The sequence below is a fragment of the Halichoerus grypus genome, chromosome 7 (assembly GCF_964656455.1).
Source record: "Halichoerus grypus chromosome 7, mHalGry1.hap1.1, whole genome shotgun sequence".
NCBI lineage: Eukaryota > Metazoa > Chordata > Mammalia > Carnivora > Phocidae > Halichoerus > Halichoerus grypus.
Window position 1 is genome coordinate 8,973,339 of NC_135718.1, and position 18,271 is coordinate 8,991,609.

The 18,271-nt window shown below is 39.5% G+C and overlaps 2 protein-coding genes across 11 annotated transcripts in view; one reads left to right on the forward strand and one right to left on the reverse strand.

Moving 5' to 3' along the window:
• The window catches only part of ACADSB (acyl-CoA dehydrogenase short/branched chain), a 35,056-nt gene extending 34,106 nt beyond the window's left edge, over nucleotides 1-950 (reverse strand). For 3 of the 4 annotated variants that reach the window (XR_013449579.1, XM_078077017.1, XM_036074948.2), the window contains exon 1: nucleotides 792-950. Coding sequence is in view for 2 of the 4 variants with exons in the window: in XM_078077017.1 (XP_077933143.1) it covers nucleotides 792-833 (42 nt within the window). In the remaining 2 variants the exon portion in view is untranslated. The remainder of the gene's footprint in view (nucleotides 1-791) is intronic. The other variant, XM_078077016.1, reaches the window with a different exon arrangement.
• Nucleotides 951-1,037: 87 nt separating this feature from the next.
• Nucleotides 1,038-17,701, forward strand: IKZF5 (IKAROS family zinc finger 5). 7 transcript variants are annotated; one of them, XM_036074953.2, is made up of 5 exons: nucleotides 1,038-1,193; nucleotides 2,660-2,808; nucleotides 10,042-10,241; nucleotides 12,254-12,436; nucleotides 13,624-17,701. In XM_036074953.2, the coding sequence occupies exons 3-5, from the start codon at nucleotides 10,109-10,111 to the stop codon at nucleotides 14,565-14,567; spliced, it is 1,260 nt and encodes a 419-aa protein (XP_035930846.1). In that variant the 5' UTR covers nucleotides 1,038-1,193; nucleotides 2,660-2,808; nucleotides 10,042-10,108; the 3' UTR covers nucleotides 14,568-17,701. The 7 variants fall into 7 exon arrangements, with proteins under 7 accessions (XP_035930846.1, XP_035930847.1, XP_035930851.1 ...); XM_036074954.2 differs by having other exon boundaries at nucleotides 10,056-10,241; XM_036074957.2 differs by having other exon boundaries at nucleotides 1,178-1,274.
• Nucleotides 17,702-18,271: the final 570 nt, after the last annotated feature.

Sequence of the window (18,271 nt, forward strand, 5' to 3'; positions counted from 1 at the left end):
GCTGAATTAGTGGAAATGTTTAAGCAATGAGAAAACCCTGACAAAGTATCAAAGAATCGTTTGGGCCAGTCGGGAGAGCAGAATTAGGTACAACAGGTGGATATTCCTGGGAGGCAAGTTTCAGCTCAAGTTCAAGGAAGCCGGGAGGGAATGGGCACCCCTGAGCCGTGCTGAGCTCACCCATGGGAGACGCTTGGGCACCAGTCTCATGACTTATCTCATGATAAGGGGCAAAGGGAATTCTCTAACTGGTCGGTAAGTCTGACCAACTCTGAGGTCCCTTCCTAACGCTGGAGCAGGGCCGCAGAAGAGAAGACACGGAAACGCTCTGCTCAGAAAGAGACTGTGCCTGCATTTTAACTATCTTTCTAGTTAAAAGTGGTGGTGGGGTGAAATGTAATAATTGGGGAAACGTGGCATCGGAGAGGTGACATCTCTGCAAAATGCCCCTAAAGATCCTAAACTCCGAGGCTCCCAGGACCCAACGGCTTGCAAAGGACAACTGGCAACCATGGCTCTCCGACTCCACTCACGTTGCTTGCTCCGGCAAAGAAGCTTCTAGAGCAGCTCCCAGCCCCCTTCTCACCAGCTGCCACTCTCACCCCTCCTAACAGAAGAGGAGGCCGGCTCCGCCAGAGGCCTGCAGGGAGATCGGGGTCGCGACGCGGCGGAGAGAGGGAGGCTCCGACCCGGGACGTGCAGCGGGCTCACGGGTCCCGTTAGGAGAAGCCACCGCCGCCGGGGCCAAGGTCGTCCCGGACCCCCAGGACACCCGCCGCTATCGTACTCACCAGCGCGCTGCCAGCCAGCAGCCGAGCCGCCGCTGCCTCCATGAGTGGGGAAGTCTAAGCTGCTGTGCCGACCCGACGAAGTCGCTACTCAGCACCTCCTGGCCGCGCGCCAGCGCTTGGGGGCGGAGCCAGGACCTCGCCCCCGCCCCGCCCCCAGAGCACCTCCCTGGCCCCGCCCCCTCGTGCCTACGGAACCCCAAGACAGACATACAGGCCCCTCTTCGCCTTTGCCCTGCGTACTGCTCACGCGAGACTTGAACAAGGCAGTGGGGCGGGAAGAGAATCGGAGACACAACAAACATGGCGGCGGCAGCGGCTGCGACGGTGACGAAGACAGCGGCGGCGGCGGGGACAGCGGCGTTAAACAAGGCAGTGGGAGTTACTCGGTGCGGTGGTCAGGTGGTAAGTAGCAGGCTTCCGGCTCGGACGGTGGCCACAGCTGAGCAGGACGGTTAAGAAGGAGCGGCAGGAGGCGAGAGCCGGGTTAGCGGCGGGCCGGCTGACCCCACCCGGGACTCAGTCTCAGCGGAGGGTTGGGCGTGGTCGGTCAGTCGGCAGGGTCACGACCCGGGACGTTCCTGGCCCGAGTGCAGAATGTGCGGTCTCTCGGTTCCGGGAGCCCCGAGGGAGCGGCGCCTGTGGCCAGGGGCTGGAGACTCCTGGGTAGGGAGATGCCTCTCGCTCTGACAGGTGGTCGTGTGGGGGTCTCCGCGAGGTTTGCGTCTTCACCGGGTACCAGATCCTGGGGGTCAGCGGAGGCGCGAGTCTCCTGGGTGCTCCGAATCCTGATGAGGATGCTGCCCAGACGCCAGTCCTGGGCTGCTCCTTGGGAGGACTTTTAAAACCTCTGTCTGTTATCTAATGGTCCAGCCTGGGTTAGTTTCTACTGTTTGTGCACTCTAATTCTGCGGAGATGTGAGGTTTGGGGAGGGCTTTGCAGCAAAGACCTATTCAGGTTCGTACAGGTTTAAGTCTCTCGGTAAACTGTAGTGCGGGTAGCCAAGCCGCGCACCTATTAAATGCTCCTCTAATTGTGAATTAAATTGAAGTTACACCGGTTCCAGCTACCACTAACCAACCACGTGGCCCATTTAGTGTCCCCTTAATGTGCTGTTCAGAACCCTAAGGAGGAGTGACAAGCGGTAGAAGTAAAGACACTTTAAATTGCGAGATCTAAGGAAATTCAGTTTAGAAGAAACAAAAGTTATTTAAAACAAAATTTTAAACGTCTGGACAAATGGTATTAAAATTCCCTTTAATTTTAATTGATGACGTGCCTTCAGCACCGCTACAGTTTAATATATTGTTGGGAAATCGTTACAGGGAATTGAGAGATGTTTGGGTTTATTTTTGCTCCTAGGGGTTCAAACTGTTTCCCAGAAAACCCTGTGTTTGAGGTTGTGATAGCATCATAAAGATGAGAATCAAATGTTCCCTTGTTGGGGGTGCCTGGAGGTTTTCTTTCTAACCCTTTCCCACAAATGTTTCCCTACAAGGCTAGTGCATTATTTTTATGCAACTATAATTGTTCAATACTAAGCCTGACCCTTTAAGTGTACAGTACTGTGCACAAATGAAATTAATAACTTAAATTTAAGAAAGACATTAAGAGTTTGCCAAATATGAAATCTTAAGAAATCCAAGGGGGAGGAAGGGGGAGTCAAATTAGTGCATGTTATTCTTTGGTGATTCTTTGGAGCTTTGTTGACCTGAGCCTGTTGCTTTGTTCTTTGATTATCTGTTAGATTAGTTTTCTTTTCTGGTAATGGTAAAATTGGTAGAAGTTATTTTCTTAGCTTATTAAACCTATAGATGCTAATTAACTTTTTCTCATAAAGGTTTTGATTTGTGGTGTGCTTTCTTTGCAGACCTCTGTATGGCTTTTCAATTTTAGTTGAAATTCCCTCCATGGCCTTTTGGAGTCCCTTGGTGTGTCTCCAGAGTAAATTTCGATTACTCTACATTTCATCAATGTTGGAGTGGCAAGAAAAAAGAGGAACTGATTTGGGGTGAAAAGGTTAGAGTGTGTAGCTCCTGTTTTGGATATCTTCTAACTTTATTTTACTTTTACGTTATTTTTCTCATCTCTCAAAGCTTCATAATGTCCCTTTTTGCGTTCAAGGAATCTTTTTTTTCTGTAATCAGAGGAAATGTGCTCTAATTGTTTTTGAAGGTTCATGTTAACTCTCTATACTTAAATCAGTCCTCATTTGTCGGGCTTCACCATTGATGTGTATTCTATGGCAGAGTAAATCTTTCAGTGACCATAATTATTGGGCTATAAAAATAAGCACATCTATTGAACTGTAATCACTTTATTTGTAGAGGCCTACCTAACCGCCAAATTAAGCTATTGTATAAGTAAGTTAGTTGGTAAGTATTCTACCTTATGGTTAGTCACCCCCAAATGGTAGGTGAGTAAAATAGATCTTTCTATTCCTTAATCATGTTGTTCTCAAAATTCTCCCATAGCTTTTAAAAAAGATAGACTTTGGGAAGAAGGTAGGTTTTATGTTCTAGTTCTTGTGTCACTGCTCTTTCATAGTTGTGGCTGTCTTCTAATTCACATCATGGTGCCTGTTTTGTTAGTTCCTGGTTAAGAGGGTGTGTGTGTGTGTGAGAGTGTGTGTGAATCAACAACTTCCCATTTATAATGTGAGACTGAAGAACTAATATCAGAAGACTTCATACAAATAAAACCTTTATCAGAAACCAAGGAAAGTCAGAGAATAGTTTTAAGTTAGTGGCTTAAAGGTAAAGAGGTTTTCATGTTCTTCTGGGATAGCAAAACTTATTTCTTAAATATTTCTTTACTTCACTAGTGTAGGTAGCGTCTGGTTGTTTTGTAAGAACCTTATTTTTGAGCCTTGAATGGATAATTTGGGAGAAACTATTGTCATAAAAATAGTTCAGGTACATTCTACCCAGTTTATACAGACATGTACCTACACCTCATAGAATCCCATACTAGACCCAGCTTAACTTTGATCAGGGTAATCACAGGGAGGACTAAAAAATTTTGCCATATCATAAGGAATGATAATCATACAGTACGGGAATAATTCTCTGGTTGATATAATTAGATATCATTTAGTAGAAAGAGTAGATCAGGCTAGGAATACACCACCCAAATCTGCAATAAAATTGGAGAACTCAAATATGTTTCTTTTTCTGATGACATGATCTTACATACTGAAATTTGTGTAAGTTATTTTTTGGCTAACAAGCTCCAAGATGTTAAATTCGTGGCTCATGGAAAAGATATCTTCAGTAAAAACATAGTTTGCTGATGTCCTAAAGTAGATTTTTATGGTATGTTTGCAAAGGTTTTTAAATTTATCAGGGTCTTAGGGGCATCTTTGGATTTCAGTTGATTTGTGGAGTTCTTAGATTAAACTTACAGTCAGAGGGCGCCTGGGTGGCTCAGGTCATGATCTCAGGGTTCTGGGATCGAGCCCCGCATCGGGCCCTCTGCTCGGCGGGAAGCCTGCTTCTCCCTCTCCCACTCCCCCTGCTTGTGTTCCCTCTCTTGCTGTGTCTCTCTGTCAAATAAATAAAAATCTTTAAAAAAAAACCAAACTGGGCGCCTGGGTGGCTCAGTTGGTTAAGCGACTGCCTTCGGCTGAGGTCATGATCCTGGAGTCCCTGGATCGAGTCCCACATCGGGCTCCCTGCTCGGCAGGGAGTCTGCTTTGCCCTCTGACCCTATCCCCTCTCATGTGTTCTCTCTCATTCTCTCTCTCTCAAATAAATAAATAAAATCTTAAAACAAACAAACAAACAAACAAAAAACTAAACTTTCAGTCGGAGACTGATGATTACTTTATTAAAGACAGGAAGATGTCTTGGATATAAAACCTTTACTTTCTTTTGATATTAGGAAGTCTGTAGTTTCACAGTTACTGTTCTTTTTCTATTTACTGTTGCTTAGAAATAGTGACTTGAGATGGAGAAAGCTGGATTTTGAACCAAAGGCTCCATTCACATTCAGGCAAGGGCCTGTCCTGGGGTGTGTGTATTTGTGTGTGTGTGTGAGAGAGAGAGAGAGAGAGGGAGGGAGGGAGGGTGGGTGTGAGAGAGAGAGATGTGACGAAGGTCAGGTAAGCACAAAAAATGCTTAGGGATGGAATGACAATTTTTAAGTGATTGCAGAATGTCTGAGGTTGAAAACCATATCAATATATTTAAAACTCTTAATTTAAGAACAGATTTTTTTTTCATATTTATAATGTTATCTTCCCTTTTTTCATTGGCATTCTTTTTTTCTTTTTTTTTTTTTAAGTCCATCATGCATTATGATTGAAAATCAGCACACAATTTATGGCAGAGAACGCAGTGAAATTTATAATGTGACAATGTGATAATAGCCAAGACTGTCAAAATATGCCAGCCATTACATCCACAAAAGTAATTAGGCTCATTTGTGTTCTTAAAACTTGAGATGCATGTGTAAAAATACCATTTTCTTCTGCTTGCTTACTGGCAATCTCATGCATTTTTTCTGCACTGTCACATGTTCTCCCGTAGCAGTGTTAGGCTTTCTAATCAGGAATTGGTAGGATTTATCTTGCTTATTGAAGCCTATCAAAGTATATTCAGATATTTTCCAGTGGAAACATGTCAGTTTTCATATGAACTGATTAGCAAGAAGTGATGCTAAGTTGCAAAGTAAATACCAGGATTTCTTTATTAATTACAACTTTTATAATTAGGACACAGACAATCTTTAGGGCCTTACCAGTCAATCCTCATACTTTTACTTTTTTCCTTTTATTGTGGGGGCCTCTTCCTTTAATACTGTGTTGAATAGCAGTAGTAATAGCAATCATCCTGGTCTTATTTATCCTTGATTCTAAAGGGAATGCAACTAAATTTTCTCCATTAATTGGTGTAGGTTTTTGGAACATATCCTTTATCAGCTCGAGGAAGTTAAACATTCCAAATTTGAATAAATGATTACTGTTATTTTCTTGCCCCTAGTGTTGCCTTTGGCACTCAGATGACAATCTGATTTTCTTATGTGGGTGGACTGTCTTTTTTTCTCTAGGAAGTTTTATATTCTCTTTGTCTTCTTTGAGGTTTTAAAATTTCAAAATGTGTCTAAGTGTTTTATTATCATATACTGTTTTGCACTCTATGGTCCTTTTCCATCTGAGAGGGGTCTTTAATTTTGGAAATTTCTTGATTGCTATTTTTTAAAAAACCATTTCTCTTTGTTTACATTTCTTTTTCTGAAACTCATTTTAGAACTGCTGTATTTCTTACCTTTTAATGCATATTTTTACATTGTTTCCCACCCGTGTGTGTTTTGTTGTCCTTCTTTCCTTTTCCTTTTATTGAGATACAATGTTACTACAGATTATTGTTGATTTTATTCTTAATAATCTGATTGGCTCACTTCCCCCCCCCCAACCAGGGGGCACTTTTTTTTTTTTAATTTTATTTATTTATTTGACAGAGAGACAGCGAGAGAGGGAACACAAGCAGGGGGAGTGGGAGAGGGAGAAGCAGGCTTCCCGCTGAGCAGGAAGCCCAATGTGGGCTTGATCCCAGGACCCTGGATCGTGACCTGAGCTGAAGGCAGATGCGTAACCGACTGAGCTACCCAGGTGCCCCCAGAGAGCAAATTTTAAAGGACAAATGAACAGAATCAGCAGTAGTCACAGAACAAATAGTAATACACTGATTTGGAAGCAGAGAGAACCAGTTCAGATAAGCCTGGTAAGATGAGAAAAAGCAACTGAAACAAATTTGTTCAGAAACCAACAGTAATCCTTAAAATTAAGAAAGTTGAGCCAGACCAAAGCAAGTGATTTAAAGAGGTAGTGTAAAAGAGTAAAATAAGATATGAGTTTGAGAAATTACAGTTTGGGCTATATGGATTATTGAGATGAAGGTAGACCATGTTCGTTTCATTATAACTAAAACGAGAGCTTACGAGGCTCAGTTGATGAGCTGATTGATAGAAAAAGGGAAAAAAACTGAATCTGGGACAGAGGAATGTTTTGACCCGAGGTATAACCATTTTTTGCTGCACAAATAGCTGAGAACATGCCATATGCTACGGGTGTTGGGAGATACTTTACATATAGATACTTGTAAAACTTAAAACAGCACTGCCAGTTGGTATTATTATTGCATTTTACAAAATAAGAAACTACAGCTGAGAGAAGTTTCTGTTCAGAGTCTTCAAGCTAGTAAGTTTGGCCTAATACTGTAATACTCTGTTCATCCAAAGGATAGACTTTCAGTGGCCTCAGTTTTCTAGAAAACGGTGAAAAGTGGTAGTGATAATAATACCTTTTAAAAACCCCTAGACATCTTCTAAGAAGGGTGGAAAAGAACTATTCACAAATGTTGCATTGTTCAAGAACAATGAAAATTTGGTCACCTGTACATTCTTATTTGGATAAATATGTTCAGAATAAAGAACAAGTTAACTGTGAGGAGAGAGGAAGACAAGAAATACAGAAATTAAATAAATCAGTCCGGGGCCAGTAAACAAGGGAAACCAAAAACAGCCCTTCATTAGTTCCTAGAATATCACTGCATTGTTGTACAGTACAGCACTCTATAGGAGGAACATGGTCAAGGGTTAGTCTATACCTAGTAGAGTGCTAGTTAAGTTAGTTAAAAACAGAAGTTTTGGTCTTAAAACATCAGTCAAGCTACTGTCAGTTGGGAAACGTGCTGTCGGTGAAGCCCTCTCATTTCTCAACTCCACAGTTCTTTCTTTGGAAAACAGGCTGAAAAGTACTCAGAGTAGTCCAGACATTCTCAAAGAAGAAAAATGTAACTGGTGGACTTAAATGACTGAGATATTAAGATTTTTATTATTAGGACTGGGTGGTATTGGTGTGAGGCTAGACAAAAATAGACCAGTGGAACAGAATAGAGAATCCAGAAATAGGGTCACATATATAGAATCACCTGATTTAGAAAGGTGGTAATAGAGTCTAGTGGAGAAAGGCTGGTCTATGAAATGCATGTTGCTAAACAGTTGGCTCTCTCTTTGGAAAAAAGTGTATTTCAACTCTTACCTCACAGTATACATACACAAAGCTCAGTTCCAGATAAAAATATGAAAGGTAAAAAAAAATAGTAAAGCTTTTAGAAGAAACTGCAGAACATCTTCAAGGAAGATGTTGGCAAGGACACAACTCTAAATGTAAAGGAAAGAAATGGGTAAATTGGACTATGTTAAGAACTTCTGTTTATTGGGTTATCTTTAAGTAAGTGAAAAGGCAACCAAAGAGTGAGAGAAGACACTGAAAATATACATATCTAATAAAGAGCTCATATCCAGAATATTATAAAGAACTCTTAGATATTAACTAGAAAAAGACAGAAAACCTAATAAAAAATGAGCAAAAGACGAACAGATATTTCACTGGGTATGAAAATAGAGGGTATCTCTGTGGCTAATTAACATAAAAAGTATACAACTTCATTAGTTATCAAGGAATAGGAATGAAAACCAACGTGATACCGCCATGCACCCACTGGAATGGCTGAAATGAAAAAGGCAAAAAATACCTGCGTGTTGGCAAGGATATGGAAGAACAGAGTTCTTGTTCATTGCTGATGGGAGTGTAAATTGTCATAAGCACTTTGAAAAACCATTTTGCATTGTCTAAAGGTGAATATATGCAAGCCCTGTGACAGCAATTTCAGAAGTCAGGGTAGTGGAGCCCTTGCTGGGGCTCTGGGGGACCAGTACTGGAAGGGTCCATCCTGGGATGCTGGTGGCCTTCTGTTTCCTGATGTCGGTCAGACTTCATGGATATGTTCACTTTGTGATGACTTGTTGAGCTCTCTACCCTTAGGATTTATGTGCTCTTCTGTGTGTATGCTGTGCTTTGAGAAAAAGTTCAGCATATATGTTGAGAAGTGACTAATCTTTAGCTTTAGATTCCATTCTACTGGCTTTTAAAGATGAGGACTTTTTAAGATAGAAATTAGTTATTAAATAGTTGGAGTTTAGGGAAAAAACCGAGCAGAAGACATATTTAAAAAGACCTTGTACATTTGCATAAAATTTTTTACTGGGAGAAAAGACCTTTGTCTCCTAGGTTGTTCTTACTAGAAAACTTTTTGGTTATTTGATTTCTGAATTTGGGCCATAAACCTATGTGAAGACCAGTTTAGTTTGCGATTACAAAATCTCATAGGAGATTTTCCTCTACATTAGCATCAGAAATTTTTTTTTTTTTTTTTGCAATAATCATAGGGGTGCATATGTAGTTTAGAATTAGTTTTTTTTTAATTTTCTTTTTTAAAATTATTGTTTTTTATTATGTTCAGTTAGCCAGCATATAGTATATCATAAGTTTTTGATGTAGTGTTCAGTGATTCATTTTTTTGTTTTCGTTCTTAATTTTTCCCCTCATTCTCAGAGTGAATAGGATGATGTGTGGTGGTAGAGGTGGTGATTTGGATTTCCAAGGCAGAGGTCCGGAAACTATAGCCTATAGGCTTATCCTGGCTCAAGGCCTGCTTCTGTAAAGCCTTATTTTGGAACATAGCCATACTCAATTTGTTCACACATTATTTGTGGCTGCTTTTAGCTAAAATGACAGAGTTGAATAGTTGGGACAGAGACCTCATGACCTGCAAAACCTAAAATACTACTGTCTGGCCTTTTTACAGAAAAGGGTTGCCACCCCCCTGTTCTAGAGCACCTATTTCTAGAGCATTCATGCGAACCCTATGATTTGAGAGCCTTTGCTGTCTGAAATGAGTCACTAGCCATATGTAGCTATTTCCATTTAAATTAATTAAAGAAAATAAAAAACTCAGGTCATTTGTATTAGCCACATTTGAAGTGCTCGTTGCTGTGTGTGGCAAGGAGAGCTCCGTTGGACAACACAGATATGTAACATGTCCATCTAGAAAATTCTCTTTGGCCTCGATTGAGCCACTTTTTTTTTTTTTTAAACTGTCTCCTTCATTGATAATCCCTGCTGCTGTGCCTGTTTCTTTCATGTGGACTTATTTTCTCTTTTTTTCAGTCTTTGTAATTTTTTTCCATCCTCTTAAGACTGAGTTTGGTCCCAGTTTACTTAAATATTAATATAGTAAATTTTCACAATTTTCTCTGTGTGTTCTCTAGTTCACCAAGAAGATGATAAGATATTTAATGGCAATACTGTATTCTCTGTGCTTTGTGTAGTGCCTTGTACATAGTAACTTTTGTCACTGTTGTTTTGATATACACTGGATCTCCCTAAATAGTGTGAAATTATTTCAGTTTTTTCCCCCTAGGCATAACAAACTGTAAACTTCAAAAGAAAAAAGAAAAAAAGGATAAAGCAAAGATGGGTGAAAAGAAACCAGAGCCTTTGGACTTCGTGAAAGATTTCCAGGAATATCTGACTCAGCAGACTCATCATGTGAACATGATTTCTGGATCAGTTAGTGGGGACAAAGAAGCAGAGACTCTTCAGGGAGGTAGACTCATCTTAATACTATTAAATAATTCATTTTTCATAAATATATTAATACTTGTGTGTAGTTATCCATACGGTGAAGACCACTATTCACTAATGTGAATCATTCCATTTTTACTTAGAAAGCCGCAGGGCAATTTGTTTTCCTTTTTAAACGTGTCAGATTTTTGTTGAGGGAGAATGAAACTTCGCAAGGGCCTAACATAGTCTAGAGAGGCATTATGGTCTTGTTGGAAGGTTAGGAATTCTAAATATCCTTCCCATCTTCTAAGTTCTATTAGCTAACAGTAGACCCAAGGAACCCAATGGGGTAGAGAGCATCAGCTTCACTACACAAAGGATTTGGCCAGTGAGAAATCTGGATTAGGCCAGAAACACAATACGGGTTTCTTTTTCTTCTCTCTTGAAATGAAGGGCTGACCATGTTTACTTCTCTAGACAGAGAACCAGAATAGGGAAAGCAGCGACCCTCTTGAGCCTGCCACAGATAGACTTTTGTCTGGTTTGCTTACCACACAGACTGGAATCTGTTCCTGAACGTAGCTCAGGGGTCAACAGACTACAGCCCATGGGCCCCATCTGGACTGCGAATTGTTTTTGTATGACCTGCAGACTAAGAGTGATTTCTACATTTTAAAATGGTTGGGAAAAAAAATCAAAAGAATACTCTAATATGTACAAATTAATTGAAATTCAGACTTCAGCATCCATAAAGTTTTATTGAAACATAGCCACACTTGCTTGTTTGCATATTTCCTAGAGCTGTTTTTGTGCTATAACAGTGGAGCCGAGTAGATCTGGTAGAGAACAGATGGCCCACAAAGCCTAAGGTATTTAGTATCTTATCATCATGGGAAAAGTTTGCTGACCCCTGATGTAGATAGTCTGTGGCCTTGTTGTCCAGGAACTAGCAGCAGAGACCAGGCATCACCTGGGAGCTCGTTAGAAGTGTAAATTGTCAGTCCCCACCGCAGATCTACTGAATCAGGATCTGTGTTTTAATAAGCTCCCCACATGATTAATATACACATTGAATTTTGAGAGTCACTGGCTTGGGAGAGAAATCGAAGATGGGGACACCGAGCCTTGTCCCTCCAATGTAGTGGCACCGTTGGATATTGGATTTGCACCAACCAGTAAAATCACTTGTCTTCTCCTGGTGAAGCGGGGGAGGAGACAGTGGAGGAGGGGCTTGACTTGTTCATACTAGTACTGCTATTTCCTGGGGATAGAGTAGAAGTGTTTTTCCCAAGAAGTTGTAGGAATAAAAATGTCCCTCCTGAAACTCTAGTCTACAGATTCCTGGACTGGGATTCAAGAGACCAGGGTTGTAGTCCCCACTGCTTGCTGGTTTTCCTGATATGAGCACTTGCTCCTTCAATTTCTTTATAGATACAAAGAAGTAGTTGGGTTAAATTAAAAGCAAAGGGCTAGACAGATATCGTTTAGCTTTCAAATTCTTACAGTTCTAACATTCAGAGGTATCAGATATAGTATCTTCCTTTATGTGCCTAGTTAGAATTTTAAGATCTTAAATGCATCCCAGAATCTAGACTATGTATAAACCAAATAAAACAGGGCAAAACTCAACATTAATTGCTTTAGACGACAGTAAACTGAGTTAGGATTTGGGGAAATTATCATGACTGCCAATTATAATACTTGTAGAAGTGGCTAGGATCTTAAATGTGTATTGCTTTGCCATTACTGTTTACTCCCCTCCGTTCTCCAGACCTGTCACATAAGGATAATACCCTATTCTCTTCTTCAAAAGTATGTTGAGGACTGATAAAATTTATGTGTAAGTAATTTGAGGTCCCCCTATAAAAGGTTCTCAACAGAATACTGCTTTCATATGAAATTAACCTCTGTTCAGAAAGTCTGTATTTTCTGAGTTAGGTTTTGTGCTAAGTAAGCTGTCAATTTATGAAAGATTGTCTACCACTGAAGACTAAAATGCTAAATTGAGTTGATTCTGAGATGCATAATTTTTTTGCTACACTTTGTTTATAGCTGGAACAGATGGTGATCAGAATGGACTTGATCACCCATCTGTTGAAGTTTCCCTGGATGAAAACTCAGGAATGTTAGTAGACGGGTTTGAAAGGACCTTTGATGGGAAGCTCAAGTGTCGGTACTGCAACTATGCCAGCAAAGGAACAGCCCGGCTTATCGAACATATTAGAATCCACACAGGTAATGGCGAAATGGCTGGAGAAGGCATTTCTTTGGGGGCAGGAGAGGAGCCAAGGAAGGCAAGTTGATCTGATGTATAGTAGTTCTGATAGTTTAAAATTGAAGGTTGATATAAGGTATGAATAAATGGAGAAGTTACTCAATTTTTTTGAAAACATTGGCATAACAAGATACAAATGGGAAGTAAGGCCCCTTCTAGAGCTCCCCCTTCCTTAGCCATCTTTCTTCTTGATCCACATCCTCTCTCACCATCTGTCTGCTTCTAAGGCTGGGCAGGTTAATGCTGAAGGTAGTGTGAAGTGATAAAATGTTCTTATCTTTATCCTAAGTATGTTTCAGTTGCCGACCAGGGACAAGGCTTTTACACAGTTGCAGACTGCACTGCTAATCCTTAGGGCTCACCTCAGCCCTCCCACCTTCTGAGAAGCCCTCTTGACTATGCCCTGCCCTGGCCCAAGACCTGGTCAGGCGTCCCACTCGTGTGCCCGTGGGGTCTCATGCTGTGTCTGAGGACGAGGCTCCTGTCAGGGCCAGGTTTGTGCCTGCAGAGCCTAACAGAGCGTCGGACACATAGTAGGGACTCAGTACTTACTTGTTACATTAATGACTCCAAATATTTATTTTACATATTTGCGCCGTTTTCAGCTAATGGCACTGACTACATTTGTCCCTTTTGGCAACTGAAGAGGAGAGGAGGAAGGTAGAGGTGAAGCACTGGCCATTTTGAAGGAACACTTTGCATCATTCATATTTGGATTGGGAAGCTCATTTCCCTTTTGAGCTTTCTATTTAATAGAAGGACTTTTTAGAAAAGTTTTTTTGTATTTTTTCCTGAGGAAGGGGTATTTGTGTGTGAATATGTATGAAGAAGTGTTCATGTATGGATGTGCTCATAAACATATAACTGACGCATACTTTTGATAAAATCATTATTATGTAGGGAATATTATTGTCAGTTTTGCTACTCTTTCCCCAGATGCCAGTTGAAGCCATAACAATTTCTACACTATACTAATAGAACAAATCTATAGATCTCAAATTGTTGCTGATGAGTTAAGGCTTTAAGTTGACAGGTTTCTTCGCAAAGAAACCCGATCAGTTTCTAAGTCTAATGAATGGACAACACATGAAACTTTCCATAAATGAGCTACTCTTGAAGTTTCTCCCCCATTTTTCTTTTTAAACAGGTGAGAAACCTCATAGATGTCACTTATGTCCATTTGCATCTGCTTATGAGCGTCATCTGGAAGCCCACATGCGTTCCCATACCGGAGAAAAACCATACAAATGTGAATTATGTTCCTTCCGCTGCAGTGATCGAAGTAACCTGTCCCATCATCGAAGGCGCAAGCATAAAATGGTACCAATTAAAGGTACTAGGTCTTCCTTAAGCAGCAAGAAAATGTGGGGAGTTTTACAGAAGAAAACAAGCAATCTGGGCTATAGCAGAAGAGCATTAATCAATTTAAGTCCACCTTCCATGGTGGTTCAGAAGCCAGACTACCTTAACGATTTTACCCATGAAATCCCAAATATCCAGACTGACTCCTATGAAAGTATGGCAAAAACCACATCAACTGGTGGCCTACCAAGGGACCCCCAAGAACTCATGGTTGACAACCCTTTAAATCAGCTCTCAACCCTGGCAGGACAGTTGTCTAGTTTGCCACCAGAAAACCAAAACCCTGCATCTCCTGATGTAGTTCCCTGCCCTGACGAGAAGCCTTTCATGATGCAGCAGCCCTCTGCCCAAGCAGTGGTTGCTGCCGTGTCCGCAAGTATTCCTCAGAGCTCCTCTCCCACGAGCCCGGAACCTCGGCCGTCACATAGTCAGAGGAACTACAGTCCGGTGGCAGGTCCGAGCAGTGAACCAAGTGCCCACACGAGTACTCCCAGCATAGGAAACAGCCAGCCGAGCACTCCAGCTCCGACCCTCCCGGTCCAGGACCCGCAGCTTCTGCACCACTGCCAGCACTGTGATATGTACTTTGCCGACAATATCCTTTACACTATTCATATGGGATGTCATGGGTATGAAAATCCTTTTCAGTGTAACATATGTGGTTGCAAATGTAAAAACAAGTATGATTTTGCCTGTCATTTTGCAAGGGGACAGCATAACCAACACTGATTGAAAATAATCACATTATGCTTTACTTGGTTTTACCTTTTTGTGTTTTATAGTTTTGTTTATTGTTTTTTTTTTTTTTCCTGGGGGGTGTCATTCCTAATAAGGTGTCTGCTAATTTAAAGTCTATATATTTATAGAATATAAGTTTGACAGTGGAAATAAAAAAATTTTTTTTTTTCTATAGAGATCTGGTCAGGCTCATTTATGTATTAGAGCAGTGAGACACGTTGGTGTCTGTTTTTTCCTTTCACTTAGACAGTTGAGAATTGGAGTGCAATCATAATCCTAACAGGTACTCATTTAAATTTCCCATACTTATGGTCCATAAACACTTCAAAGCTTACTGATACTCTTGTATTTCAACATATACATTCAGCTAGATATTACTTCTGCCATATTTCAACATGGTAGAATTACTGTCTCTTACAAAGTCTATTACAGTTTATTTCAGTGTTTAGTAGAGGAATTGCCTTTAACCTCGTTCTTTGTCAGTGTGCTGTTTCATTCACATTGCTGAATGTTCACAGTACTTTCATTTCACCTGATAATCACAGAGCTATTTAGTGTAGCAGATCCTTCTTTTTTTTTTTTTTTTCTTTAAGGGGAAATGTAAAACAGGTCATTCTTTTTAAATTCAAGTTATAAAAATAAGAGGCAAAAGTTCTGAAAAGAAATGAAACCTAAATTGAAAAATGGGTTTAATACTTAAAACACCTGTTTGTTCAGTTTCTAGTTTAAATATGTGTCAGTTTTCCATTGGATTCTTTTTATTCTGGTTTATTGTAAAAACCACATGAAATGCTAGAAATATCAGGATTATCTCTAAAGATGCCTTTTTTTTCTTTTAATTTGAACCTTTCATTTAAATTCTTCACTCTGACGTTATTAGTGTCAGGTGAGGTTGATAAGTATACTGAGAATCTGTTATTCCTCCTATTCCTTTGATGACCAAAGAGTACAGTGGTAGTCATCCATCTTATTCCTTGGAAATGCAGTCCTTCAAAAGAAAAAAAAAAATCTCTGAAGTTTCCATTTCCTGCCAATATCCATTTACTGCCTGTAATTTCCAAGAAGAGGTGGGTATAGAAACACATGGGAAAATAGGATGGTGAAGTAATACGTAAAAAAATGAGAACGTGTGTCCAAAACAAATTCTGGTTTTCCCTTCAGAATTGGCCATTAAAATATTTTCTGTGAATTCAGCTTGTAATGCTTATTTGCAGTTCTGCCAGTTTTTCATGGATAGTGACAAAACTAGAGACTGAATCGTCGCCTTAGTAGGAAAGGGTACAAAAGTGGGAAAGTAGATACAAAATGCATTTAAATGTGATATTTAATTTGTTTACAAAAATATGACTTGCTAAATCTAGAATAATTTTGAATGGGAGGCTATTGTTTTTATATTGTGTAATAAGTAGCTCATTCTAAGAGAGCTTGGTCAAACAATAAAATATATTGTTACTAACTGTTGGTTTCTGTGTACTTTGGAAAAGTTTCATTTTTAATTTGGTTCAAATCTTGAAAGTGTTGCTAATTGGCTTCTTAAAGAGAATACCCTAACTATGAAGCATTTATGAAGCAAAAAGGACTTACACTCTTCTATAGCAAATAAGGGAAATGTTGACGATAGGCGTTCACCAAAACCCCCACGTGCCAAGTTAATGGATCTTCTGCCCTTCTTTCCAAATGCTAGAGAGCCATTAAAATGAGTTCTCGTGGTTTAATATCCAGTCAAAACTAACCTCAACAGCATTGTTCAAAGAGCAGCAAAGAGTCTGTCGAAACTATAAATAACTCTCTCCCTTGTCAAATCTGAGGCTTCTGAATCTACAGTTGTGTTTCTCTTGTTGCTTAAATCACTCATTGCTCAGATCAGCTTGAATGCAACCATTTCCAAATGTGGAACTTGGCTCTAGTATTTATTTATTGCCAGAAAGAAACAGGTTGCTGTCATTTGGAAGGTTTTGTAATTATTTTCTTCCTTCTCACTTTTATTCTTCACATAAAAGCAATATCCCAAGATAGAAAATGAAAGCTTTCATTAAAGAGAAAGAACCCTCTTGTTAAAACCAGTTTATTAACTCTATATTCTGGGCCAAATAGTGACACTTTTTTTCTGGCAACTAAAGATAGATGTTTTGAAGGTACATTTTAATTTAAACAAAGTATCTTTTTTTCATAATTATAACTAGAATGTATAATTCTAATTTTCCTATGACTTAAAAGAGCACAGTTGGTATTCCAAAGGTGTCAATGCTTGAGAGCTACAATTAATTCTAAATGCACTAAAGTTTTTGAATCAAATCTACCTTATAAACTTTTTTAGTATTGTATTTTTAAAAAGATTTAGGATTTTATTTAAATTTTCTCAGTTAAATTTTATACATGGAAAGATGATACTATCTTCCATTAAGTGTTGAATATGTTTCTCCCATTTTATTTTTAATCAAATATTTTATAGAAATGAGCTGCTAGGAAAAGTTGAACATGAACTATTTATAGTACTTTGCTGTTAAGAGGCAATGCTCTGAAACTAAATGTATTTTTGTTCAGTGAACATAAGTTTAGATTTTTAAAGTTGGTAGATAATTTATCTCCACTAATATTTTTTTAAGAAACTGTGAAGAGATTAACAGGGAATAATTTCATTTCAGATTTTACTAATATGTAGCTACAACTTCTTGAAATTCAAGTAAAGGCTAGACTTTTACTTTGAATATTTTCCAGTGCTATTTCATTTTAGAAATAAGTGTTTGCCATTCATCTGCAGAATTGTTTGACAAAGGGAATATTACTTAAGAAATGTTGAGATAAACCTCTTTTAAGTTCTACAAAAATATTTATCAAGTGGATGTATTATTCAAAAAAAAAAAAAATTCCCTGCTAAGGACTTTTTCATTAAATAGTCTTAGAGGGTATATGATTTCTAGAACTTGTTTTTGTTAATATGTACTTTGATGTAAAGAACATATTTTGTATGCAAAACATAAAACTTGAGTATGGTTGCAAAACACTATATTGTTTAGGGATTCCAGAGAGCAGTTCAATGCTGAAATAACTATATCTAGTCTGTAGTTCCTATTGTGAATGAAGCTTTGCTTTTGTAATACATGAATAAAAAAAATAACACTTTCTATTGATCTCGATTTTTCTTCTTTAAAAACTAGGATCCAAGTTTTTAGTAATTTTCCAGTATGTAAACTGTTAATAAATTTAAAAAAAAAAAGGTTTTATGGCTACATTGGTTTGACTCTGTAGAATGCCTTACCCATGAGAAGATCAGTCGCATGAGTTAAAGACAAAAACGGCTCCATGCATCCACATCTTGTCTCCTTCCTCGTCTTTCTGCTTTCCTGATGAACCATTCAATAAGACCCCTGTCCCCACCATCCCCGCCCTCAGGGTTTGGCACATAAATGAGGATGCCTGCCTGCCTGCCTCTGATGCCTAATTATCCATGTCATGTCTGACAAGTGACTGACTGAGGTTATTTCTGTTATGACAAATGGATCTTTAGAATGGACTGTTGCTTTTTTTTATTTATTTTTTTAAGATTTTATTTATTTTTTTGACAGAGAGCAAGAGAGGGAACACAAGCAGGGGGGAGTGGGAGAGGGAGAAGCAGGCTTCCCACAGAGCAGGGAGCCCGATGCGGGGCTCGATCCCAGGACCCTGGGATCATGACCTGAGCCGAAGGCAGACGC

Bases quoted from the DNA above. Each gene is read 5' to 3' on its own strand.
- IKZF5 (XM_036074953.2), top strand. From the start codon at position 10,109: ATGGGTGAAAAGAAACCAGAGCCTTTGGACTTCGTGAAAGATTTCCAG. The intron at 10,242-12,253 runs GTAGACTCATCT...CTTTGTTTATAG, and splicing joins AGCAGAGACTCTTCAGGGAG to CTGGAACAGATGGTGATCAG. The intron at 12,437-13,623 runs GTAATGGCGAAA...CTTTTTAAACAG, and splicing joins ACATATTAGAATCCACACAG to GTGAGAAACCTCATAGATGT.